Genomic DNA, 26,510 nt, shown 5'->3' on the forward strand with positions numbered 1-26,510 from the left:
TTTCAGCCTTCCAGCTCTTGCTTTCCTTTGGGTTCCAAAGTACCTTGTTCATGCACAGCCAGGATTTAAGTGGGAGTCGTATGCATATTTTAGGGCCACCCGCTCTGTGGTTTTGTCTTTTCCAGGATTTCTCCTCCTCAAATTCTAGTTTCTTAGACAGTTCCAAATAGCTTTGACTCCTCAGCTCAGTAAGACTTCCATTTTCTGCTTGCATTCTGTTCCTCTTGTGCTGTGTGGACTGAGGAATACCTTCAGGGAAAAAGCTATATAAATGTAGGTTTCATACAGTTTGCTTTTCTTCTTTTGAGGCTCATATCCCTTCCAGTTTCTGCCTGCTTTTGATTACTCCCCGGTACCTTTAATATATTGTCCACAGTGTCTAATTATTGTGAGCAAGAGAGTTGATCTGATATAATTACTCTGCCATTATTTTTAATGATAAAAATTATCATTATAAAGGACTCTTTCAAAAATTTCTACATACCACTTAGGAGGTAACTAGCATAGGGTTTATTAAACACTGGAAAGTCACCATGAGTTACATAGGTACCTCTGGATGGGTGATTGCATTTGAGAATCTCTACTTTTTGCCAAAATACCTAACTAGGTATTTAAAACTACATTTTAAAGTAAATCATTATAAATATAAAATGTTATAAAGTACAACTTTGTTTCACAATTTACCTAAAATTGGTCTACTAGCTGTAAGAAACATTTCAACATTAACAACTAACAGTTTTCCTTGCCAGGATTAGGGCTAATGGTGTAGACCTCCTAAAGCCATTCCAGGAAAACTGGAGCCACTGCCTTCTTTGTCCTCTTGATATGTTTCTATGTAGTCAGGAGAGAATAGAGACACTCGGAATCTTCCAGAGCCTGGCTTATAGTAGAGGAGGTGCTATCAATATTTGTGGTGGTGGTGTTCTCCTAGAAAGGCATTTTCACAAGTCATGGCTGACTCAACATTTTCCCATTTCACTCACCTTGTTAGTGCATTCAGTGCTGTTCAAGGCAACGTCAGATCCAACAGATACACTGGGAAAAATGTCAACTGTTAAATCACTTTCTCTTTCTTCTCTGCTGAACCCGGTTCTGCCAAGAAGATTCCTTCAAGTGGGATGCCCTATTTAGCAGAATATCATATGGACAGTTTTTCTAGCAGATGCTAGCAGAAGCCTGGCCACATTTCTGTAGTTCTTTTATCTTTACCACAAAATGAAAAATACTGTCTTTTGCTTACTAAATACCTTTCACAGAGTAATATTTTTTCAGTGTGATGCTTAAGGAGCTATTAATTCAAGAATTACTTCTTTATTGTATGCTGTTTATATATATCAGTATAACAGATAACTGAAGCCTGTGGTAGTGGTTGCAAGTAATCGATAGTGTTATCACATTGTTTCACACTCTTTGGGAAGTCATAAAGTAATTATCAATTCATTAACCTGGACTTCTTAAAGAGGTTCACAGTGAGTCTTACCAGCCTGTTGCAAAGTGAGTTGTGAAGTGACGGACTGTAATGTCCTTCAGAACAGAAACTGCCAGTGACTGGTAGGGCTAAGGCCAGGGAAAGGTGAGTGAGGGATTCATCTCAGGTATAAAATTAAAGAGGGTATCAGAAAACCCAGTTACCAAGATCAATAACATTTAATGCAATAATTCAGAATGTCAGCATTAATGCAAATAGTTGTGGGTTCATTTCTGGGCTTCCTGTTCTGTTCCATTGATCTACATGTCTATTTTTGTGCCAGTACCGTACTGTTTTGATGACTACAGCTTTGTAATATAACTGGAAGTCTGGAATCATGATACCTCCAGGTTTGCTTTTCTTTTTCAAGATTACTTTGGCCTTTTGGGGTCTTTTGTGGTTCTATACAAATTTTAGAATTGTTTGTTTTAGTTCTGTAAAAAATGCTGTTGGTATTTTGATAGGGATTGCATTAAATGTGTAGATTGCTTTGGGTAGTATAGACATTTTAACAATATTTGTTCTTCCAGTCCATGAGCATGGGGTGTCTTTCCATGTCTTTGTGTCAACTGCAGTTTCTTTCATCAGTATTTTATAGTTCAGAGTACATTGGTACACTTTGGTAAGGTTTATTCCTAAGTATTGTATTATTTTTGGTGCAGTTGTAAATGGGATTATTTTCTTCATTTCTCTTTCTGCTGCTTCATTATTGGTGTATAGAAATGCAATAGATTTATGTACATTGATTTCATATCCTGAGACTTTACTGAATTTGTTTATCAGTTCTCACAGTTTTTTTGGTAGAGTCTTTTGGGTTTTCTATATATAGTATCATGTCATCTGCATATAGTGAAAGTTTTACTTCTTCCTTACCAATTTGGATGCCTTTTATTTCCTTTTGTTGTCTCATTGCTGTGGCTGTGACTTTCCAGTACAGTGTTGAATAAAAGTGGTGAGAGTGGGACACCCTTTTCTTGTTACTGAATTTAGGGGAAAAGCTCTCAGTTTTTCCCCCTTACGGATGATGTTAGTTGTGGGTTTTTCTTAGATGGCCGTTATTATGTTGAAGTATGTTCACTCTAAACCGACTTTGTTTAGGACTTTTATCATGAATAGATGCTGTACTTTGTCAAATGCCTTTTCTGCATCTAATGAAATGATCATACGGTTCTTATCCTTTCTCTTATTGATATGATGTATTATATTGATTGATTTGTGGATATTGAGCCATCCTTTAAGCCAGGAATAAATCCCAGTTGATCATGGTAAATGATTTTTTTAAATGTATTGTTGGATTCGGTTTGTTAGTACAGTATTTTGTTGAGAATTTTTGTACATAATCCTAGAGTATTGTATCTGCTTGTAGCTCTGTGAGTATACATGGGCCAGGCTTGGCTAATGCTGCATTTCTGAGAAGTGGCCTTTGACTTGAAAGTTCAGTGCAGTTACTGCAGATGAAATAGAAGAAGACAGTGAAGGTGGGGATAGAGGGTAGTATCCATTAAAATGCTCTTTAGTAGAGAAAACTGAATTGAAAAACTTGAAACTTCTCTCTTCTTTTGCCTAATGGAAAATGAACAAGTCCAGATGGACTAATAAAATACTTAGGAATAAACCTTACCAAAGAGTACCAATGTACTCTGAACTATAAAATACTGAAAACGAGACAGGTCAAATTCAACGACTTCTGATAAATGTTGCTGCCAGCTCAGAAGTCACAAGTTGTTAAACATAGCGCCTTACATTTGCATAGTGAGTTACAGATGATAGAGGTATGTCCCGTGAGGCTGTCTTTATTTAGGACTTGAGATCTGGACCCTTCAACAGTACCATTCTTAAGTGATTCTTCTTATTAACATTGTATGTTTGAAAATCCTTTAGCAAATATATTAGGTGGCCCTGAAGAATTTTTTATAAAGGAAGTCTTGATTATCAGCTTCTTACAATACAGAACAACAGTTCTCATACTCATTTCAACTGATGTTTATTCTTTATGCTGGAACCTTTATAAACTTTGGTGTTAGATAAAGAAGTAAGAGAAGGTGGTTCTTAGACTCTGCCTGTGTCCTTTTGCCTGTTTTGGGTAACTGCCAAAGTTAAATCAACTAATTTTGGCCTACAACCTGGCATGAATAGATGGGAGAGTAGCTAGGCTTCTTTCAGTACAGTTCCTAAGTTGACCATAATCCTCTGTAAAGTTTCTTTCTTATTGTTCCATTGTGTCATGTCAGCACCATTAATTTCATGTAGGAATTCTTTTCTCCCTTTTTTTCTTGTGACTAAGCAGGATGAGAAATATTTTTCTTCCAGGATCTGGAGTAGCTTAATTAAATCCTTCATTTAAAATTTTGGCTGTCTATCTTTCATCGAGGCTAGCAAGATTGAATACAGAGAGGTAGGGATATCAGAATGTGATAAAAAATTTAATTATCTAAAAATTCCCAAATACTTTTTTCCTCATTGAGCTAGCATAAATGTGTGGGCATGAAGGAGGTTTGCATTTACGTGCCCTTCTCAACATCTTGTAGCTAGGAATAAAATTTGGTGTCTCCTCCAACCCCACTGTCATGTTTTGTGAGTTTTGTGAGTTTTTTGTTTTCATATTTGTCTTAGTTGTGTTTCACTTTACATTTTGATGTGAGGTAAATTACAGTTTCTCTGGGGGCTTCCCAAAGTTTCCTATATTCTATTTATCCATTGTCAGTAATCTTTACTAGCACTTCATCCTCAGTGTCCAAAAATGTCTTACTGATTTTTATACTGATGCCTTCAGCTTTCCCATATTAATGCAATTACCTTCTGTTTAAAATGGTCCTCTCCTATGCAAATGATTACTTAGATCTTTATGAAAAGGATTTTATGAAAGAAAAGTGAAAACAAAGACTAATAAAGGCACTATTTCAGTGACAGGTGGTATTACATAGTGAACACATCCAACTAGAGCATCGTACACCATTTTTTTCTCCACATAAGTATGAGGAGAAAGTAGGTGGTAATGAGAAAATAACCTGATTAGGACTTATGTAGGATAGTAGCATTTAGAGTCCTGAACCTGTATAGATTCAGGCCACTTTCCTGTACCCACTGTATCTATCTATAATCCTGTATCCTGAACACTGAAAATCAGATAGACTGAAGCACTGCAGGATTCTTACTCTTTGTCTCAGTCAGCTCAGGCTCCTGTAACAAACTACCACAGACTGGGTGGCTTAAATAACAGACGTTTATTTCACACAGTTCTGGAGGCTGAGATGTCTAAGATCAAGGTACTGACAGACTCTGTTCCCTGTGAGGAACCTTTCTGGTTTGCAGATGGCTACCTTCTCTATATTTTCATTTGGTGGGGAAAGAAAGCTCCAGTCCCTTCATCCCCTATGTGGGCACTAATCCCATCACAAGGACCCCACCCTGATCATTTTATCACCTAATAACCTCTCAAAGGCCCCACCTACCAGCCATCATATTGAGGATCAGAGTTTCATTATATGAATTTGGGGAGATGCAAACATTCAGTCCATAGCACTCTTCAAAGAAAAGTTTAATTTTCACCAAACTAGTATTTATTGAGCTGGCTACTCTGAGCACTGTGCTAGGTATTGTGAATAGACATAAAGGTCCAAGAGGCCTGTGTTCTCTGACTTACTTTATAAGTATAAAATATCTTTATACTTTATAAGTATAAAATATCTCAGGAGTGTCTGCTAATGAATGTTATGTTTCTCTCACATAAAACATGGTGGCAGTCCTTGCCATCTTGTTAGGGAGATGAGGCACATGTATATGTATAAAATACAATAGTCTGTAACTGCCCTATGTGTCAGCACAGATTAGAAGAACTATGGAGATTCATACAAGGGAGCAACTACTATAGGACAGAAAATTAAAATCAGAGGATTTTTAGTAGATCACTTAGATTATAAATCTGAGAATATTGATGGTACCTCAGGAGGTGGGTAGTAGAAAGATTAAGTGGAGAAAATGAGGGGACCTGAGGGGTTATTGGTTCTTGGAATAATCATTACCGATATCTTCATCATTTTGTTCTTTTTTAAAAAAAATTTTTTTTTAAGTTTATTTATTTTGAGAGAGAGAGAGAGAACACGAGCAGGTGAGGGGCAGAGAGAGAGAGGGGGAGAGAGAGAATCCCAAGCAAGCTCCATGCTTTCAGCACAGAGCCCGACATAGGGCTTAAACCAACAAACCGTGAGATCATGACCGGAGCCAAAATGAAGAGTTGATGCTTAACTGACTGAGCCTTCCAGGTGCCCCTGAAAGTTTCCTTATTTTAGAGAGAGGGAGGGAGAGCATGAGCAGGGGAGAGGAGCAGAGGGAGGGGAAGGGAGAGAGAGAGAGAGAAAACGAACGAACCTTAAGTAGGCTCCATGCTCAGCACGGAGCCCAACGTGGGGCTTGGTCCTATGACACTGAAATCCTGACCTGAGCCAAAATCAAGAGTCGGACGCTCAACCAGTTGAGCTACCAGGCACCCCCATCATTTTGTTCTAATGACATAATTTAAAACTTTTCTACTTCTTGGTTGGTCTTTTCTGTCTATATTTTGTGTGAGGTTTTACTAAACCAGCTTGTGGATTCATCTGGTTTCACAGTGACATAACTGATTTAAAAAATCATTCCTGTAACACGTGTTGGCATGAATGCTTGAAGAGTGCCTAGAGTGAGGGGTAGAGGGGAAGACCAGGGGACAGCAATGGAGGGCAGCTGGGAGCAATCACCTCTCTTCCCCCCTGAACTTTTGGGTCTTGACTTGATTTTTTAGCTGCTTCCAGAACAATCAGGTTAGCTGTTTGTGAACACCATTTGCAAGGAAATTCAGAATCTAAGAATCTCTGAAGCAAGAAAAGTTAGGTGAGTGATAGAAAAGCAGACATTAAGAACAGGATCAGTTTTCATATATGGCATAGGGCATTCTTCTAGTTAAAAATTCAGGTGTCCCAGTGTCAGACCTCTCTTGTCCAGCATATCATCAGCCTGATCTAGTTCATTTCGGGGATCCAGAGTAAGCAAGCATCTGTTAGCCAAATCTTTGGTTAGCCCAAATTAGCTCATGTCCTTTACTGCTTGTTTCTTCTGATTATATAGTACATATCCAAACCCTCAATTATCCAGAATAAACCAGAGCTGCCTATTCTGTGTGGAAAACATTTGACAATGGTTATGATTCTCTTGCCTAGACCATAGCCATTTAACTGCCTAGCCCTTTAAGATTTTGAAATGTCTGTTCTTGTGTAAGCCAGATGCATCTCCTTGATGAATTATTTTATTGGGCCCCTCTTGAAACCTCAGTCATCCTGAAAAATACTTCAGGAAATACTTTGACTTTAATTTTTTGTCTTAGTCCTATTTGTATATAATACTTGTGGTATCTGATTCTCTGTTTCATATTGTTAAAACTCATGGCCTTGAATTTCTGGGTCACTCTTAAAAAATGGGCAGAACTTGATTACTAATGAAAAGTTGACTCATTTCCTTCTAGGCGAAGGCTGACACTGACTGTCAGAGTTCATAATTAGTCTCCACAGAAGCAGTCTCTTTAATTATGGGCTATCACTTATTCTTTCTCAAATTTTATAAGAATTAATGAGAGCATCGTGAGCTAGGAAAATGATTAAGATAGGCATTTATGTTGTGTTGAGAGGATATATAAAAACGATATCTGGAAAAAGGTCCTACATAAATGTAAGTGATTTATTCACTACAAGTTTAAATTTGGAGCAGATCTTCCCAGACCATTGTTTATATACACATCAGTCAGTTTTAGCCTTGTTGAATTTATCAGCAGGTCAGATTCCGTAAAGAGACTTGCAATGTCTACCACCATTCTTGTCTGAAGAAAACAGGCTCTTAGGTTTTGGACACTTGTTTTGGAGAACATGGTAAGAAGTTCCTTTCCCTTTTAGGTTCAGGATTCTTTATTCTTTGTATCTTGTTTAAATATATTGTTCTTTGCTTCTCTGCGCTTCCTGTGAGGGGTTAGCTGAAATTTCAGTGTGAGTTGTGCACCAGTTCACTTACACCAGTGAGTATTGAACCATCCGTACGCTTGGAAGGGTGATTGGTAGGCAGTGGGGAGGATGTAAGAGTCAAAGGCACGACACCTGCACCAGGAGCCCCTGCTCAGAGTGGGTCAGTGGTCAAGACACACACAAGCACTGACTCTACACACTAACTTCAGCAAGGATTGTTACGTCCTTGGGTGGTATTGCTGAGGGAATTCAGAGTCAAAATTGTAGTGTTATCCTAGTTAGGAGGTTAAAAGGACTTTGGCAAGCACCTCTCTATTCACCTTGTTTCATGTGTGAGGAGCCCAGGGCTTAATGTGGCCAAGTGACTTACCCTGGATTACTTAACTGATTAGAATGTAGACTGGGACTAAAAATTGTTTCTCAGACCCCACTAGGCAATCTAAAAAGATTCAGCACTATTTCTTTTCATTCTTGGTACCAGCCCTCAAGGAACTCATGTGGGTAATCATGTATATGTATATGTGTACATATAGGTGTATGCGTGTGTGTGTGTGTGTGTGTGTGTGTGTGTGTGTGTGTAGATGTATCTATATCTCTAGACATATGCATCTCTCTCTCTCTCTATATCTATCTAACTATATATAGAGAGATAGAAGCAGAATTAAAAACAAAACCTTTAGTACTTTTGTGAGGAAATCTTAAAGACCAAGAATTTTAACTCTAGCTATTCATTATACTTTTTAACACTTCATTAAATGAAACAGTGTGGAAATTCCTTTGAGTTCCTCGTAAGGGAGGTGTAGCCTATATTAATATCCAAGGGGCTATGGAACATTCCTAAAATTGAATCATACAATTTTAGAGCTAAAGGGAATATTAGAGGTTTTTTTGGCCTAGCATCTTGTTTTAATACATGAGGAGATAGAAGCTCAGAGAAGTTAAGTGACTGACACAGGTCAATATCTAGTGGCAGAGCCAGAGCTGATGGAGAGGAAAGGTCTATGAGGTGCCATCCTGGCAAGATCTGGGAACATGATAATGTCTTGGGTGAGAGATACATAAAACAATATAATAGTTATATTTTTATTCTTATTCAGATAAATAAGCTCATGACTTCTTATGTACATATGTAATACATATATATTTCATATATATATATATTTGCTCAAGCATGCCCTGAATCTTACCTGCCTCTAGACAACGGTTTTTTAAGCAGTGTGATACAGAAGGATGTAGCCATATCGGATATGGCTTTGCCCCGACTCAGTTTAATAATAAAGTGCTTCCCCAGAGTTAGTGTAAAAACATGGGTTGTGATTCATTTTATGGTGTCTACTGTAGTGTTTTATTGTTGTTGTTGTTTAGATTCGGTAGATTTTATCGAGAACTTCAGCTTGGTTGCTAAGTACACATCCAGCCTGGGCTATTTCAGGTTTCATAATGTCTCTTTTGCCTGTTACTCTTATCTTTTTGGGGTAATGCATTTATCTTCAAGTGTAAACTTGAGTGTACACTTTCAGAATGCTTGTTTGATACTCAGTTTCTCTGGTTTGGAAGGTTATAAATCATTGTAATATCAGATTTTTTTTTTTTTTTTTATTCCCTGGGCCATGGTCCTCCTAAGGCAAGTGGTGGTTTTTGTCTTGAGTCACCACATTAGGGCTATAGGTCATTATAGGTAATTTTTTTTCCATGATGTCCATTATTATTTTTATTTTTTAAATAGGCTCCACAGTGGGCGTGGAGCCTGAAGTAGGGCTTGAACTCACAACCCTGAGAACAAGACCTGAGCTGAGACCAAGAGTCGGATGCTCAACCGACTGAGATACCTAGGTGCCCCAATGTCCGTTATTTATTATTATCTTTGGTTCTAATTATGCATAGGTGTGGCAGTTGACAATGATGATCTTTTGACCACTTGACAGCCTTTCTGAAGTTAAACATAGTTCATTACAGTGCTTCTAAAGTAACCTGACTTCTAGTAGACAAAAAAGTTACCTAAATTTCAAGCATGTGTTAAGTGTTTTTGCCTACATTGACTTTAATGCTGTCATGTCCTTAGAGCAGGGATTAGTGAATTTTTCTTAAAATGCTAGATAGTAAATGTTTTAGGATTTGTTGGCCAAGAGGCAAATTGAAGATATTATGTAGGTACTAGTGTACCCCTTTAAAATGTAACCAGTTAAAAAATGTAAGACCCAGCTCCTGGGCTGGAGGTGTAAAAACAGCTGATCTCCCGGGCAATATTTGCTTGACCTTTACCTTAGAACATAATAGCCACTTGAAATACTTCATGTCTTCCAAGTGCGTGTGGTATAAACTGGAAGAACCATTCTTTGTGGTCAGTTTTTTTTTTTTTAATCATACAAAAGAAATTCTTGAAGCAAATGTTGCTGAAGTTAGAACAAAGGGTTATATCTGAATTCTTCTGTCAGTTTTTGGTTGATGCTGCTTTTTTAGTTGAAATGGTCTATACTGGCAGTCTGCACAGAAGTGAGATCCTGTTAAATTAATGAGTAGTATTAATAGAATACATGAAAACATGACATTTTTTTCTTTGACAATAACTGTTCTCTTACTGCCATAAAAGTAATAAATGTTGAGATGTCTTTAACTTCATGAAAGTTATCCTTTGTGTGAGAAAGAGTTTTGGGTGATTATTGTAATGGTGATGGTTTTAATAATTATGTTTGTCCTCAGAAGCTTATAATCTAGAAAAAAACATAAATAAACCAAATTCAGTCCTGGCAGTGTAGTCAGTGGTGGAGTGGAGTATGCTTCCAAGTATAGGTGCCAGTGGGCTAGGACGCATGTGCCCAGCTAGTATCATCCATATGAAGAGGGTTTGTGGATTTTGCTCTTGTTTTTGTTGTTACAAGACTGCAAGAATATGTAAGATAATAATAGTGTTGTATTGTTTAAAAAAATGTTTTTTAATGTTTATTTTTGAGAGAAGAGAGACAGAGTGTGAGCTGGGGAGGGACAGAGAGAGAGACAGAGAATCCAAAGCGGGTTCCAGGCTCCAAGCTGTCAGCACAGAGACCGACGCAGGGCTCGAACTCACGAACCGTGAGATCATGACCTGAGCCAAAGACGGAAGCTCAACTGACTGAGCCACCCAGGCACCCCTAGTGTTGTATTTTTAAAAGAAATCATCTTTCTGGTGTCTACATGTATGTCAGATAAACTTTCTCATTAGACCACTATGTAGCTTTGCAGTTTTTCACTGTGTTCCTGTGGAGGCCCAGACTTTGATTTCATATAGCAAACCAAGTACAGATGAAGGAATTTCCAAAACTGAGGAACACTATTTTCAAAACACTTGAATTTGATTATATAGTTGACCCTTGAGCAACACAGTTGAAGATCCACATACAACTTTTGACTCCCCAGTAAACTACTAATAGCCTACTATTGGCCAGAAGCCTTACTGATAACATAAACAGTTGATCAACACATACTTTGTATGTTATATGTATTATATACTGTATTCTTATAATAAAGTAGGTTGAAGAAGAGAAAGTGTTGTGAAGAAACTCATAAGGAGAAACTACATTTATAGTACTGCACTGTATTGGAAAAAATCCACACATGTATAAGTGGACCTGTGCAGTTCATCTCATGCTGTTCAAGGATCAAGTGTGTACCAATATAGGCAACGTTTGTGGGGAACTTTCTATCCAGTTCAACCAACATTTATGAGCATTATGAAGTGCCAGATAATAGGCTAAGAATTATTTTATTTGTATGTGCTGTCTCAGAGTTTTTCAGTCTTTTCATCATTACAACTCTGCCCAAAAGGAGCCTTTTTTAGACTTTTTATCCTAATTCCTGCATACTCCCAATACAGTTTTAATACCATAGATATACTGTATATTTATTTATCTACTGTGGCTCTTTGGAAGGTCACAAACAATTGTAATATCTAAGAATGACCCCCAAGAACCAATTTTTTATCCCTTGGGCCATGAACTTAGTTTAAGGAAAGTTTTTGTTTTGAAGTAGGGTTAGACACTGTTAATTTCTTTTCCCATGATGTCCATTATTTTTATTATCTGTGGTTCTAATTAAGGAAATTTAAGTGGGATTTTGCAGTGTTTCAGAGCGTTCTGAAATTATTTTGTTTTCCAATTATCCATGGAACAGTTTTGCATACTGTGTGATTCCCACCCCACCCCCCTCCTTTTTTTGGGGAGAATAATTTGTTTAGAACCTACAAAGAAATATTTTTTATCCTTTTAAAGTGTAAAGAAATGCAGATTTTTCTCCAGTCTTCTCTTACATTTGGGTTTGGCTTGATAGGATTTGGGTACAATTATTTTTGAACTAGGAGTCTTTTCACACCAAGCCATACGCTTTTGGAACTCTTTCACTTTCAGACATTTTTTGGACTTCAGAACTTTGAAAGCAGTCATCCACTCATGCTGGAGAACAGAAAGCAGGCACCCGTATTCACTTTTCTTCTCCAAAATCTTGTTTAATTTTTACTGCTCAATCTCTTAAGAATCTAGCAGTTCATGCTACTGAGGCTACTTTGTAGGATATTCTGTTCCTCAGGACTCCAGGTTCCTGGTGGTTCATATAATCAATGTTTTCTCAAAGATTAATAAAAGATTTAAAGTGCAAGAGAGAGAAAAAAAAGACTGTGTATATGTGTGTGTGTGTGCGCACGCATATGCATGTGTTAGTTAACTTCATATTTGGGGGGAAAATGTGATTAAAAAATCCACTCTGTATGGGGTTGGCTAGCCCACTTTGAATGATTTATGGGTAAATAAGGGTTAAGAAGCCCCCTATATATTAGGAATCCTAATTAGGTTTGATAATCCTTTGGATAAATAGTTTAACTTGATGGTTCCCAAACTTTGAGTGTAATTAAAGAACTTTTTTAGGATTCTGTGGATCCTTGCATTTTGTCTTTTTACTTCTATTAAGAATGTGAGCGCTGCATAGTTGAAAGCCTCTATGTACCAGTTACTGTGTTAGTATGGTGGTGAACAATTCTTTGTCTGTTTGAAAGACAAATAATCAAAATAAAGGATAATGAGTGATATGTTAGGGTTATGGGAGTGTGCAGTGGGGAAATCAAGACTGTTTCTCAGAGGAAATAACATTTAAGCAGAAGTTTGAAGGAATTTTAGGGCTCAGCCCTGAGAAGAGGGTCAGAAAAAGTGTTTTGGGCTGAGTGACCAGCATGTATAAAGGTCTGGATGTGAGAAGCGGTGCACTGTGGCATCGTCTGGGAACTGAAGGAAGAGTGTAATGCATAAAGGAGAGATGATCTTGAGTTGAAACCATTTTTCTGTCTCTTGTGAAATACAATGCATAATATCAAAATCCACTAAAAAATCAATAGCCACTTTATAATACCTTTACATTTTAATAATCATAGCAGTATCTACAGTCCATTTAGATATAGACAGGGCGTTCTTTAGTAGTCTGGAGAGTGCTCTCAGTGTTTGCAGACTCCTTGCAGTAATTGTACAGTGCATAGCTTGGGAACCACTGGCTTAAGTCATTCACTTTTGCCTATTACTGTGGAAGGTGCTTTTTGTAAACTCATATGTTTAGAGTATATTTGCCATGTTGTAATCAGAAGTAGATGTTTTCTCGGGGTCCAGTGCCACAGAATACAGTAGGGTAGTGAGTAGGTGCTAGAAGACAGAGGGAAGACCAGCTTCCATTAGAGCAGCAGTGCAAGTCTTTCAACACTGTTTGTGTGCCCTTGCCCCATCTTTCAAGTGATGATTGAAGAGCCTGGGTGCTCGGTTCAGCTTTTGAGTTCTGATAAATGAGCCCCGACTGTAAACTGGAAGATAAGGGTGTTTGCAAATTCTTGTGTAAATAAAGCATGGTTTCTCATTGCAGTGGTTACTGACTTCATAGTCTCTGATGAACGATGATGTGAGTTAACAGCTTTAAAACTAGTACCACTGCAGCTTCTTTTTGGTTTGGATTTATTAAGATACGCGTGTGTTTATTGTTTTATTTGAATGGGGGAGGGGGTGAAAAACCTGAACACATGGAAACCAAGTGAGGTGGAGTTTGAGAAGATAATTCCCAGCCTCACAATTCCCTGTAAAATTCTTTTCCTGTGGGAAACTTTTAATTTGGAAGCATTCAGCCTAATGTGGGAACCAAGATTAACATTTTCTGAAATACTTCTACAAGAAAAGCAGAAATGTACTGTTCAGGAAGCTGAATTTACATAGTAGAAAAATGGCCTGTCTTGTAGTATTTGGTAGTCTTTGTTTATTAGTTGTGGCAAAAAGTTGTGTGCGTGTGTGTGTGTGTGTGTGTGTGTGTTTGAGAGAGAGAGAGAGAGAGAAAGATAGAGATATATTGATTGTGTATTTGTCTTTGTTTCCTTTACATCAAACCAGCAAAGCCCTAGAAAGTGTGTTTTACCACAAACCAGCCCAGTACTGGGCTCTAACTATATACAAATACTTTTTTTTTTTTTTTTTTTTTTTAGCTCTTTGTTTTCTTGCTGAGTAAGCTGTAGTGTTTCCTTTTTCTTTCTTTCTTTCTGTTCTAGGGGAGGGGAGTGAGTGTGGGAGTAGGAATGGCAAGAAGTCAACATGACAGAGAGCTTCTTCCCTTTTCTTCCCTCTAGACCAGGAAGTTAACTAGGAGTCTTCATGTGTTGTTTTTTATACCGAGTCAGTAATTAGCACAACCCAGTTAGTTATCTTTACACAGAGTTACAGAATTAAAAAATTGACAGTCTGATGAGCTATCAAACTGGAGGTATGGGAGGAGGGGGGCAGTGAGGTTAGACCAGTGGGATGGTCCTGTTGAATGCCAATCTGTAGGCTCTGGGGCATCTAGAAGTTTGTAGCTGGAGCCTTGGGAATTAAATGTTATGGAGGAACTTTCACTGGTTACAGTTAGCCTTGGCTGTTAGCAATTATTTTTATCTACTTTAACATGGGGAGAGGGGGAAGGGGCAGGAAACTAAGCTGGCATTATGGTCACAGGAAAGAACAGACTGATTTGGGCCCTTTTCAAACTGCAGACCTTTGTTACTGACCAATGCTTAATTTGGTTTCTGGGTTTTGTTATTTTCTCCCCCTGCCTTTACCTCATTTACCTTAACGACAGCTCCCCCCTCTAGAGCCCAGCGAGGGCAGGCTGCCACTGCGGATTGGGGGGCCGAAAGGTCCAGAGCAAGAAGAAAGTGGGTTGAAAGCAGAGTTCTGTTTAAAGAATTTTCTTCTGGAAACTAGCCCAGAGGGAGTAAAGAGGCGCTTTAATGAGGAGCAGCTGCGGGGCCGACGCAACCCACATGAGACATTTTTTTCCCCTCCATTCCACATTCTGTATAGTTTTTTTTTTTTTTTAAATCATGATTTTGAAATAGCTGTTTTGTAAAGCATGCCTCTCTTTTTCTTCTTCTTGTATGTGATGGGGTTTTGCTTTGTTGTTTTATTTTTTTAATGACCAAATCCTCACTAAAAAAAGCTAAAGGCAGAGCTGCAGCAAAGCCCTGGATGCAATTTGGGCTCACCCTGCTGATACAGAACATTCGGTGGAGAAAACAAGGAGAGAGAACACTGGCCTTTATTTGGAAAAGGGGGCTTATTTCCTGCTCAGACTTCAGTCATCTTGGAGCTGACACAAGCTGCTACAGTGTTTTAAGCTTTTCTCTAGACGAGTGGCTATTCACTTAGGAAACTTGAAAGAACAAAATTTTCTGTCCTGTATTACTAGGGAGACCGATGCTGAACGGCAGCCATTGCCAGATAGATTGGAATTGCTATTCAGACCCCAGCTTCGTTGAACTCTGTAAAGTGGCTACATGCAAACGCATCCAGGCTGCTGGTGACATGTGAGAGTTGGGGGTCTGTTTTTCATCTGTTTTATTGAAGGGGGACGACATGGGCATCCTTCCAGTTGGAATGTTTCCTGGTTCCGTGAGGAGGAATTCCTTGTTTTGTTTTGTTTTTTTTTTTTCCTCTTTTCCTCGCCTTCCCCATTCCCCATGTGTGTTCGAACATTAACAGTGGAAGAGTGGACTTCATGTCAGGATTGGTAGACTTTGTCAGAAAAAAGGCATGCATATATCTGTATGGGCCTGATAAGTTTAGTTCGTGGAATTATTCATATTAGTTCATGGAATTATTTTATAGGGAAAAAGCCCCCAAAACTTTTCCTGTATTCACAGCCTCCTCTTGTGAACTATATTCTTTCAGAGTTCCAAAACTAGAGTCACTGAGAAAACTACTAAAATAAGTGATAAAGTCCCTTCAGGAGGAAGGCATTCATACAGTTTTGGGAACAAGAGGCAGCTGTTAGATTTATTAGGTTATTTTTAAGAAAAATTTTAACACATACCTCTAGTTCAAGATGTAGGCTATTTTCAAAAAATTGTACTGAGGTAATAACATAATAGAACTACAGATTTCTGAGAGAATTTGGACGATTAGCCCATGTTTCTGGCCTCTGACCAAACTCAACTTGAGCCATCTCAAGAAGGGAGCTATTGAAACTCTTATTTTTAGGCAGTGAGTCTTAATTTCCACTCAGGCTAATAGGGTATATGGTATACTTGTATTACAGTTGAACAGGGATTTGCAAAATTGAAAGGTCTCCTGCCTTAGGAAACAGGGCTCCTTTATTTCTGTCTGTCTCACTTACCCATTTATTTACCCCTTTTCTTCCCATGTCCATAATTCTCCTTAGCCTCCTGGGGCATGAGGGATAATCTGTACCTCAGGATGATTATTTGGGTTGATTTGGCCTGTGTTCTACCAGGCAGAATGTAGTGTGGGGTTAGTAGGGGATTTGGGAACCTATTTGGATTGGGAGACTGACTTTATCCATCACATTAAATTTAGCCTTTTTTGGAACCAGTTGCTTAATGGAATGTAGGTAGATGTTCATGGTATTCAAGGTACCTGTACCAGTGTCTCAAGACATGTCCTTCCCCACAACAAGATACCAAATTGGAGAGGCACAGGAAGGACGTAACAATGGCTTAAACAAAGTAGTGCCATACTGGTAGAAATAATGTAGTGCTTAACATGGCATTGCATCTGCTGTTGGAGGGACCAGAGATGGGTGAAATGGTGTGGAGGAGGCTTAATGGAAGATCTCTGAAGCAAGGATGGAAGAAAAGAGCAAAATAGAGACATATCAGATGGAAAAGTATTAGAAGATTTTTACACAGGGAGCAGTAGACAAGAAGTAATTATTTGCGAAGGAGTAAGATAGTTGATGATAGTGGGGCAAACAAGTAGGCCATAGATTCTGAGAAACTTGGATTTGAAGGGCTGGATGCTAATGCTAGTTTCTGAGCAGAAAAGTGACATGATCAAAATTATCCTTGAAAAGTATTATTCTTTAAGTAGTGTGTTTAGTTTTAGCAAGGGATTTCCTGGCTATCCTTCGGAGAGGTGTGGATAGGATGCAGGTGCAGCTGAGATGATAGAGTTGACTGAATAGGTGCCAGGGTTAGGGCAAGATCTCGTAGAGTACTTTCAGTTAAGTACTGTTTTATCTTTTGATAAAAGATCTAGGTAAAGGTAGAGATACAGTTGTAGATGGTACAAAACTGGGGATACAGATTACAGACAGCAAATTTGGGTCAGATCAGAACAATAGGGGTTTTGGACCCGTTGACTTCTGAGATATTGTGTGGTGCTGAAATTCTGCGATTATGTGAATAGAGTGTAAAAGTTATCTCAATCAAAGAAACTTGGAGAGAAGATTCAGCACGGTGAATTTAAAAGGAGCAAATGACAGGTCCAATTATTGGGTTCAAAAGTGTGTTCTACAAGCATAGAGTGACTAGTTCATTTGAAAAAAAAGATCTGGCATTTTAACTGTGTGTTCAGTAGCTCATTCAGTAGTAGTATTTTGTAGCTTCTGAAAAAGTGAACACAGCTTTACGCTGCAGTAGTAAAAATACAGTATCCACGTAGTCCAAGCTCTGTGCTGTGCTGGTAGGATCACGTGTGTTATGTTTGTTTTTTGTTTTGTTTTGTTTTGTTTTCATTTCAGGCCCTGTGTTTTAAAGAGGTTTTTGATGAACTAGAATCATCTAGTAGGAGGAGGCCAGATAGCCCAGTGTTGGGATACATGGGCTCTGGAGTCATATGTGGGTTTGAATCCTGCCTTTGCCATCTCCTAGGTGTGAAATCTTAATCTTTCTAAGCTTCAAGGTCCTCATATACAGGATGTGGATCATAATATACCAATACTGTTATACAGAGTAATAAAAGAGATAATAGCTATAAAGTGCTTAGCAAATACATAATCCACAGTAAGTGCTTTGAAAATGTTGGTCACTATTATTACTATTATTATCTTAAGTATAGAAGAGCCACTGAAATGGTGAGAAAGTCTGGAAATAATTTTATATTGAGGAATAGTCTAAAGTACTGAATCCTGTAAAAAAGAAAACAAAAGGGTCAGCACAACCATCTTTAAGTTCTTGAATGGCTACATATTAGAAAAGTAGAAGGCTTGTTCCTTTTTATTCCAAAGAACAGGACAGCCAGTAAGTGGAAATTTTAGGGAGGCCAAAAAAGTTTTTTTAATGAGATATAATATTAAATTTGCCCTTTGAAGTGTACGATTCAGTGGTGTTCAGTGTGTTCACAGATATGTGTGAACCATAACACTATCCAGTTTCAAAAACATTTTTGTTATCCTCCAGCTCCCAAGAAGCTCTCTACTCCTTAGCAGTCACTCTGTTTTCCCCTCTTCCCAGCCCCCTGGCAGCAATAATCTCTTTTCTATCTCTATGGATTTGCCTAGTCTGGACATTTCATAAAAATGAAATACACTATCTGGCCTTCTGTATCTGGCTTCTTTCACTTAGCATGATGTTTTCAAGGTTCGTCCGTGTCATAGCATGTTTCAGATCTTCATTCCTTTTTATGACCAAATAATATTTCATTGTATGGATATACCACATTTTACTTCTATCTGTTCATCAGCTTATGGACATTTGGGTTGTTTCTACTTTTTGCCATTATAGATAATACTGCTATGAACATTCTTTACAAATTTTGCGTGGACTTATATTTTCACTTATTTTGGATATATATACCAAGAAGGGGAGGCAGAATTTAAGACATCAGAAAGAAGGAGCTTTCTGATCTTGGGATCCACCCACACTGAAGACTGTTCTGTTATTGAAGTAGTGAGCCACTAATTTTATTTTACTTAACAAGTGCATGGTGTTTATGCGCCAGATACTGTTCTAAGTGCTTTACAGTTATTAAAAAACCCTATGAGGTAAGCACTATTACTAAATTCATTGTTACAATGAGTTTAGTAACTTGCTCAAGGTCACCTATCGAGTAAATGGGGAGCCAGAATTGAAATCCATGTGGTTTGGTTCTAGGGTCTGTACTCTTAATAGCAAGAACAATAAGAACTTCAAGCATTTATTAAATTCTTACTACTACTCAGGCACTGTGCTTAACTGCTTAGATTCAAGTAGAGACTGGTGATCATCTTTTAAGGATATTTCAGAAAGAACTATCTCATTGGGTAGAAATTGCCTTAGGGTGTCTTAAATCCCAAGATTTATTTTATTCCAAGGGTGCTATCTGGCCTAAGGCTTTTAAGATGATCAGAATTTGTATCAAGAAGGAAACTGTGAGTGTGAATGATAAGTATTATAGGAATTCAGTTAATAAGACTTGTCAGAACATGGTAATTAGTTATATATAATTTAAGAGCATTAACTAAAAGTGACTTTTGAGATTATGAGTGGAAACCTTGGAAAAATTGAAGAATTAAAGTTCCATGGGAAAATGATCCCACTTTTCAAATGTTCAGTTTCAAGTACTGCAGAGTAGATTAGAGTAAGTAGACGACTTTTAGTAAACTGAGCATATGCAGGTGGAACTGTTTATGGGGGCATATGAAGGTAGTTGTTCAAAATCAGATGAAGAATGACAACAGTAACACATGTACATGAGAGAAAAGAGCAGTGCAGCTCAAACTTAAACTTTAAGCTGTCTGTGATTGATGGGGAGGAAGGAGAAGAGGAGTCAGCAATCTAGACTAAGAATTTACCAAGCTCTGAGATGGAGTCCTAGAAACCAAATGTAAAAGGATTAAAATGATAGAAGGTCTGGTCAGAGACACTTCTACAGGAAAGAGAATTTCTTTATGATGAAATTTCAGACTGAACTTGACAAGGGGAAAGAAAGTCATTGTTCTTAGAGCATAGTTTCTGGGCGATAATTGGGATGCAAATTTTGTTACTAAGGGACAAGTAAGAAGTAGATGGAAGAGAAAGGGAAAGTATCTGTGAAATTAGGCCACAGTTAAAGAAGTTTGGTTGTGACTGAAGAAGAATTTGGAAAGGGAAATGGGGCTTAGTGAAAAATGTAGGTTAAGAGAGATTTGTATGTGTTTTAAGGTAAAGAAATAGACTGATTGATATCTAGCCCTCTAGAACATTTTAAATAAGAAATTAAGTCTTTATTAACAGTATGTCTAGTTTCACATAAAAATAAGATGTAGTTCTATATATGGACTTTAGGAGAGTAAGTCAGTTGTATATCATATTATCTCACCTAGAGTAAAAACCTCAAGCCTTCTTCATGGTGGTCTGCAGGCCCCTCAAGATCTGCCTCCCAGTTAACGGCTCTCATCTATTTTCTGCTACTCTTTTTCTTAATCCCTTTGGTAGAACCACAGAGGTCTCCTTGCTGTTCCTCAAACATGCCGTGACTGTTTCCTATTTTAGGTCCATTGCATTTGCTGTTCCCTCTGCCTTGAACACACTTCCCTAAGTCACCTGCATGGCTAGTCCCTCACTGCATCAAGGTCTTGACTCAAATGTGCCCTCTAAGTGAGGCCCTCCCCAATTTTCCTATTTAAAACCAAAATACTTCATTTTATCTACCTGCTACCATTCCCAATTCCATCCCTTCCCATCCCCCTTTCCAATTTTATTATTTTTTTCATAGCACTTAACTTGACTGAACAAATTATGTATTTGTCTTTGTCTTCCCTTTCGAGAATTTAAACTCCACAAGTTCAAGGACTTCCCTAGCATTAAGACAATGTCTGGCATATAATAGGCACTTATAAATGTTTGTTGGATGAATGAATGAGTGCAGTATTCTTTGCAGAAACTGATGTGAGAATATTTTTCTTCATCATCATTAACATCGTTATTAATAAGCATGTTGGATGCCATATATAGAATTGGGTTTCATACATTTTCTTACCCAGGAGTTGGCAGATTTTCTATAAAGCACCAGATAGTAAATATTTTTGTGAGCTAAATGGTCTCATCACAGGTGCTTAGCCCAGTTATTGTAATGCAGAAGTAGCCATAGACAATCCATAAATGAATGAGTGTTGCTGTGTTCTAATACGACTTAATTTATGGACACTGAAATTTGAATTCTCGTGATTTTCAAATGTCACAAAATATTAATCTTTTTTTTGACATTTTTCTAGCTATTTAAAAATGTAAAAACTATTTTCAGCTCATAGGCCATACAAAAACAGACAGTGGGCCATATTAGGCCTGCAAGCTGTATTTGCTTTCACCGGTTTCTTAGACATATCTTAGTTGAAACTTATTTTTCTGTACTTGCTAGGGAGCAAACAATGCAGATTAAACCCTAGTCTCACGTAATTCGGGAATACTCTTGGTTGGCTCCAGAAATGTTCATATTGTTTCATTTTTGTTTTCCTGGGAGCCTTATGTTTTCTTTATATGTTTATGATACTAATATTTAAATGAATTTGCATTCTCTGAGCAGATGCCACATGATAGTGTTGGGGAGGCGGTGGTGGTGCAATAGTCCAGGAACAAAGATGGGCAAAGCCCACCCAGGTTTAACAGTTTTCCATTATTTACAAGGTAAATAATTCCCATATGGGTAAATCAAGAGTTGTCAGCCAGGCATAACGCCCATAGGACTACCATTATGAATGAGAATTGTGTTCCAGTTTTGAACATCATCCATAACAGACTTCTTAAATAAGTTACAAATGCTTTTAATAATATAGCTCAGGGTTAATTTTAGCTATGCTACATTTGCAGTTTTTGTTCTTCCACTTAAAAAAAATCAGAAAATAACGTATTCTATTATCAAATCAAGCTGTGATTTGCATAAAGCACCATATTTTCCTCAATAAGTACAAAGGGGAAAAAAAATGGTTTTCATTTGCAAAGCTTTTTAACATAACCCATAACCTTAACATTAGGCTTTCACATACTTGATTTTGTAAGTTTCTTACACCAGTCCCGCAATGTGGGTACCCTTTTCAACTATTTAAAATGTGAGAGAACTAACAGTGAAGTTTAGCAACGTGTCCAAGGTCGCCACATCAGGACTCACTCCAAACAGGTCTTCTGACCATATAAAGTGCAGACTCCTTTACAGAAACTTCAGCCAGTCTTTGGTTTTAGTGCTGTGCCCTCCCCTTACTACCTCTCCATCTCCTAGCTTCACCCGCTCATGATGATGCTCAAAACTCTAGCTGCTTCTGGCTCTGCCCTGCTTACTGTACACAGATCTGGGAAGAGGAGAGGAGGCTGTCACTAGTTACATGACTACCACTGGAGCTACCCACCAACTCTGTTTCCTCCTCCAGGTGTGTTAGCTACTGCATACTTCTGGGCAGGTTCGATCTCAGTTCCTTAACATCTGGTCCTCCTCCTTTTCTTAATAACTGGGACCTCTGAAGACCTCACCTTGCCAGCTACTGGCTAATGAGACATGTTGGGTATGATTGAACAAAGGCAGGAAGGAGGAAAACACAACCCCAGTGCTTCACGTCTGGGCGATAGGGAGAATCAGGACCCAGAATCTGCACATTGCGAGCTGTGTTGGGAGCTGGTTTTGAGGGGAAAGATTTCGAGTTTGGTTTGTTTGTTTACTTATTTTTCCTTAGAGTTTGGTTTAAATGTGTCATCTTTAAGGTAATGATGGAGCAGCCTTGTAGACTTAGTTTTCTATCCTCCAAAAAGTAAAATAATGTAGAAATAGGTTTATTCAAATATCTGGGGCAATGGCCAAATGGTAAAATTTACAGTTAGAATCAAAGTCTTTGTGTTACTTTTAAACACTTCTTAAAAGCCTGTGTGGCTCAGACCATGTTGGGGAAAGCCTTTTTTAATGCTGTTTAGAGAATGTAGTATTGTCATAAATACTACACACAATTTGGGATGGTTGTATATCTTATGATTCAGTGGGTGGCATATAAAAAGCTCCCTCAACGCACCATGTGGAGAATGTTACAGAATGTTATTCTTAAGTTGTTGTGCTTTCTTCACTTTGGTGTTCGTATGGTACCTTAGATATTTTTTATGTCATTTTAATTATATTTTGTGCTTTTTTAAAAATTTGGTTAAAAGAGCTGCCTCCTGTTTATATCTTAACAGATTTAAGTTAAACAGAGAAAAAAGCCCCTTTGAACCCTTTCCTATTCCTGTACCTCTTTTTTCTTTCTCCATCACAGGGAAATGTAACTCCAGAACATAACCCAGAAATCTAGGTATAGGCCAGTCGATGTCTCAGTGGAAACACGAAAAGAAGAACTTACTATTTCTCAGTGCCTAATTGAGAGAAATCACATGGTATTTTATATATTTTGAACTGGAGAGGGTAAGAAAGTCAGTCCATGCATTATCATGTGAATCTTACCTTAATCCTATCAGATGGCTTAGTCAAAGTGAGAAAGCTAATGAATTTGAACAGGCAGGAATCAACAGTGGTGCACAAAAAAGTGGTGCACAACAGTTACGCCAATACCAGCCTGTATCTATGTGAAAAAAGCTGTGGCTCATTTTGCCTTTGATAAAGGTTATGCTGACTGGCCATGGCAGACCATGCTGGGTAACCCACCTGGTATTCTGTCACTTACCAAGGCTCAAAAGGACGTGAGAGTGTGTGGTTAAGTTCTCTAAGCGCTTCTGAAGTAGGGCAGTTTTATAGGTTGTACCTTTAGATCTCTCAATTCATGATCTAGTGTTTCTTGAATGGACTGCACTATCTTGTTAAGCTTTTGGACTTACAAGAAGTCAAGTGTTTTCATGGACTCTTTTCTTTTCCATGCAGATGTCTGGAGGGCTTCTTGGGAGAATATTGTCAACATCGAGACCCCTGTGAGAAGAACCGCTGCCAGAATGGGGGGACGTGTGTGGCCCAGGCCATGTTGGGGAAAGCCACATGCCGATGTGCCCTGGGGTTCACAGGTGATGACTGTCAGTACTCAACTGCTCACCCCTGCTTTGTGTCTCACCCCTGCCTGAATGGAGGCACCTGCCATGTGCGTAGCCGGGACGACTATGAGTGTACCTGCCAAGTTGGTTTTACAGGTAACGATGTGACCCAGGGCCACGTTTTCCTATTCTCAGCAGATACCTTTCTTTATCATCTTTTAGATCTTGACATGTTGCTCTTAAGGATCCTCTAACTCTGGTGCCTGTTTAATGTTATGGTAAGGAGCTCGAGTGTTCCAGACAACTATCTTTAACTTCCTTTTGAGAGTTCTAAGAGGGAGAAAGAGAAAGTGTCCGATACTCAGAAGTATTTGACTGCCTAAAGTGTATATATGTCAAGATGGGGGATCAGAACCGTACTTCACTGTCACTAGAAGAAAAGCCATCTGCACTATTGATTACTTGCTTCTTGAAATCTCTACCTAGACATTCAGGCCACTGGCTTTTCTGGTTTTCTGTGCTCTGTTCCGTTATGATTCTGCATTGCCTTGCCCTCATCCATTAAATTTTTGTGTTCCTTGGAACTCTGTGGTGAGGCCTCTTTTGAGCCATATCACAGCTCCCCCCCCCCCCCCCCCCCCCGGGAACCTTCCTGTCTCCAGTGGCCTCAGCTGTCATTGTCTTCATCAGTTGCTGGTGACTCTTACAGTCATCCTTTTCACTCCACCCCCTCCCTGACATTCAGGCTCATACTTCTGACTATCTGTTGCATATTATCCTTGGAAATTTGACAGGTACCTCATACTCAACATGTTGATATAAATGGGTCGTAGTCAGATGAGGGACATGTAAAAAAATACTCCAGACTAGACTCCCCCTTTCCCTTATAACACTTAAACTCAGGCACCTGACCCAGTCCTTGAATCACCTCTCACCTGACTACTCCTCTCCATTCCTTCTGCTCTGTAGTTGAGGTCTACCCTGTCCATGTTGGTGATAGGTTAGCTCTCCACCTGGGCTCCTGCAGTCATTTCCTAACTGGTTTTCTTGCCTTTAGTTTCTCCCCATCTTGTTCACCTGTCACATTGCCACATCTTTGACCATAAATGCAAATCTTCTCACAAACTCATCTGCTTACAGTGCCTAATGACTTTTTATCATCCGCAGAATAAACTGCAAACTCTTTTATATGGCTTCCTTAGCCCATCATAGTCTAGGCCTTACATCTTTTTTTTTTTTTTTTTTTTAAGTTTATTTATTTTGAGAGAGAGAAAGAGCACGAGGGCAGGTAAGGGGCAGAGAGAGAGGGAGAGAGAGAATCCCAGGCAGGCTCCCTGCTGTCAGCACAGAGCCAGTGCAGGGCTCAAACTCATGAACTGTTGAGATCATGACCTGAGCCGAAATCAAGAGTTGGATGCTTACCCAACTGAGCCACCCAGGAGCCCCAGCCTTACGTCTTTTTATAGCTTCACTTCCCACAAGCATCTAGCTCTAGTCACACCAACAACATTCTCATCATTTCCTGAAAATGTCGTATGTTGCTTCTATGCTGTTGCACACCCCTTTGCCAGGAATACCCTTTTCTGCAGTTGGTGATTGCCCAATGTTGTTTAAAATTCTGTCTTAGTGACTTTTTCCTATTCCTTTAGGCAGTTAGTCTCTATGTTCCATTATTTGATGTGTCACATTTTATTGTAATAATTTTTTTACATGTCTCTCATCTGCCTAGATCATGAGTTCTCCACAGGTGGGTCTGAGCTTTATTCAAAATGAACTGTAGAGGGGCGCCTGGGTGGCGCAGTCGGTTAAGCGTCCGACTTCAGCCAGGTCACGATCTCGCGGTCCGTGAGTTCGAGCCCCGCGTCAGGCTCTGGGCTGATGGCTCGGAGCCTGGAGCCTGTTTCCGATTCTGTGTCTCCCTCTCTCTCTGCCCCTCCCCCGTTCATGCTCTGTCTCTCTCTGTCCCAAAAATAAATAAAAAAAATGTTAAAAAAAAATTTAAAAAAAAAAAACAAAAAAAAAAAACAAAAAAAAAAACCAAAATGAACTGTAGATATTAATTAAGTTAGATGAGGAAAGTGGAACCGTTCACCAGTTTGTCCCCCCCGACACCAGCAATTATGTAAATCTTATAAGCAAAAGTTAAAAACATACTCAGTAAACTAGATTGGGTAGGTTAGTTTGGAATACTTTTTCTACTGATTTGTTATTAAAAGGTGTTGGTAAAGGTAGAGGATAGTTAGGATGATCTGTTATCTTCATCATGACCATGACAGCATCGATGCTATGATTCATTAAAGAGATTTGGTGGTTAAGAGAACATTTTTTTCCTGATTGTCAGTTTGGAATTGTTTTGCTCTGCAAGCAAAGGGAAGGCATACCTGTTTAAAACATTTTAATCCTCACTAGTGGTAATGGCAATAATGTCTTCTTAATAATTAAGATGTTAACTCTGAAATGATCCCCAAATTAAAGCTTCTTCTTTTGCCATTAAAAGGATCCTTTCTTGGTGTTCTGCAGGGCTCTGATCATTTTTACACATCTGCCACTTTTGTCTGTCTTCAGGAATCACCACAGGTTAAGTTACCCTTTTCGTTTTGTGGTAGCCCTATACCCCACCTAATCAGACCTTCTTAACTTATCTGCACTTATAGTTGAAAAAACAGAGGTAGGAACTTAGTGCCTGTAGGTATCATATATGGGAAGCCAGGTTCAAGGACCTTTCTGTTTTAGTTGTAGGCAAATATTCTCATATACACAGTTGCTAAAAGGAACCATTTTTATCTCTTCTCCACTGTAGATGTTCCTCTCAGAGGAATGAAGAAAAAATAGGAAGAGAAATTTCAGTTCCTCCTTTTTCTCTCTGCTTAGCACCCTGAGATACATGTGCTATGCCCAAAATTAT

The 26,510-nt window shown here is 38.6% G+C and overlaps 1 protein-coding gene across 2 annotated transcripts in view; it reads left to right on the plus strand.

Annotated features, from left to right (window-relative positions):
* NOTCH2 (notch receptor 2) overlaps window positions 1-26,510 on the plus strand; it is a 170,894-nt gene that overhangs the window by 45,869 nt on the left and 98,515 nt on the right. For both annotated transcript variants that reach the window (XM_058716027.1, XM_058716028.1), the window contains exon 3: window positions 23,502-23,761. In XM_058716027.1, the coding sequence (XP_058572010.1) occupies window positions 23,502-23,761 (260 nt within the window). The remainder of the gene's footprint in view (window positions 1-23,501; window positions 23,762-26,510) is intronic.

Source organism: Neofelis nebulosa, chromosome 2 (genome assembly GCF_028018385.1).
Source record: "Neofelis nebulosa isolate mNeoNeb1 chromosome 2, mNeoNeb1.pri, whole genome shotgun sequence".
Taxonomy (NCBI): Eukaryota; Metazoa; Chordata; class Mammalia; order Carnivora; family Felidae; genus Neofelis; species Neofelis nebulosa.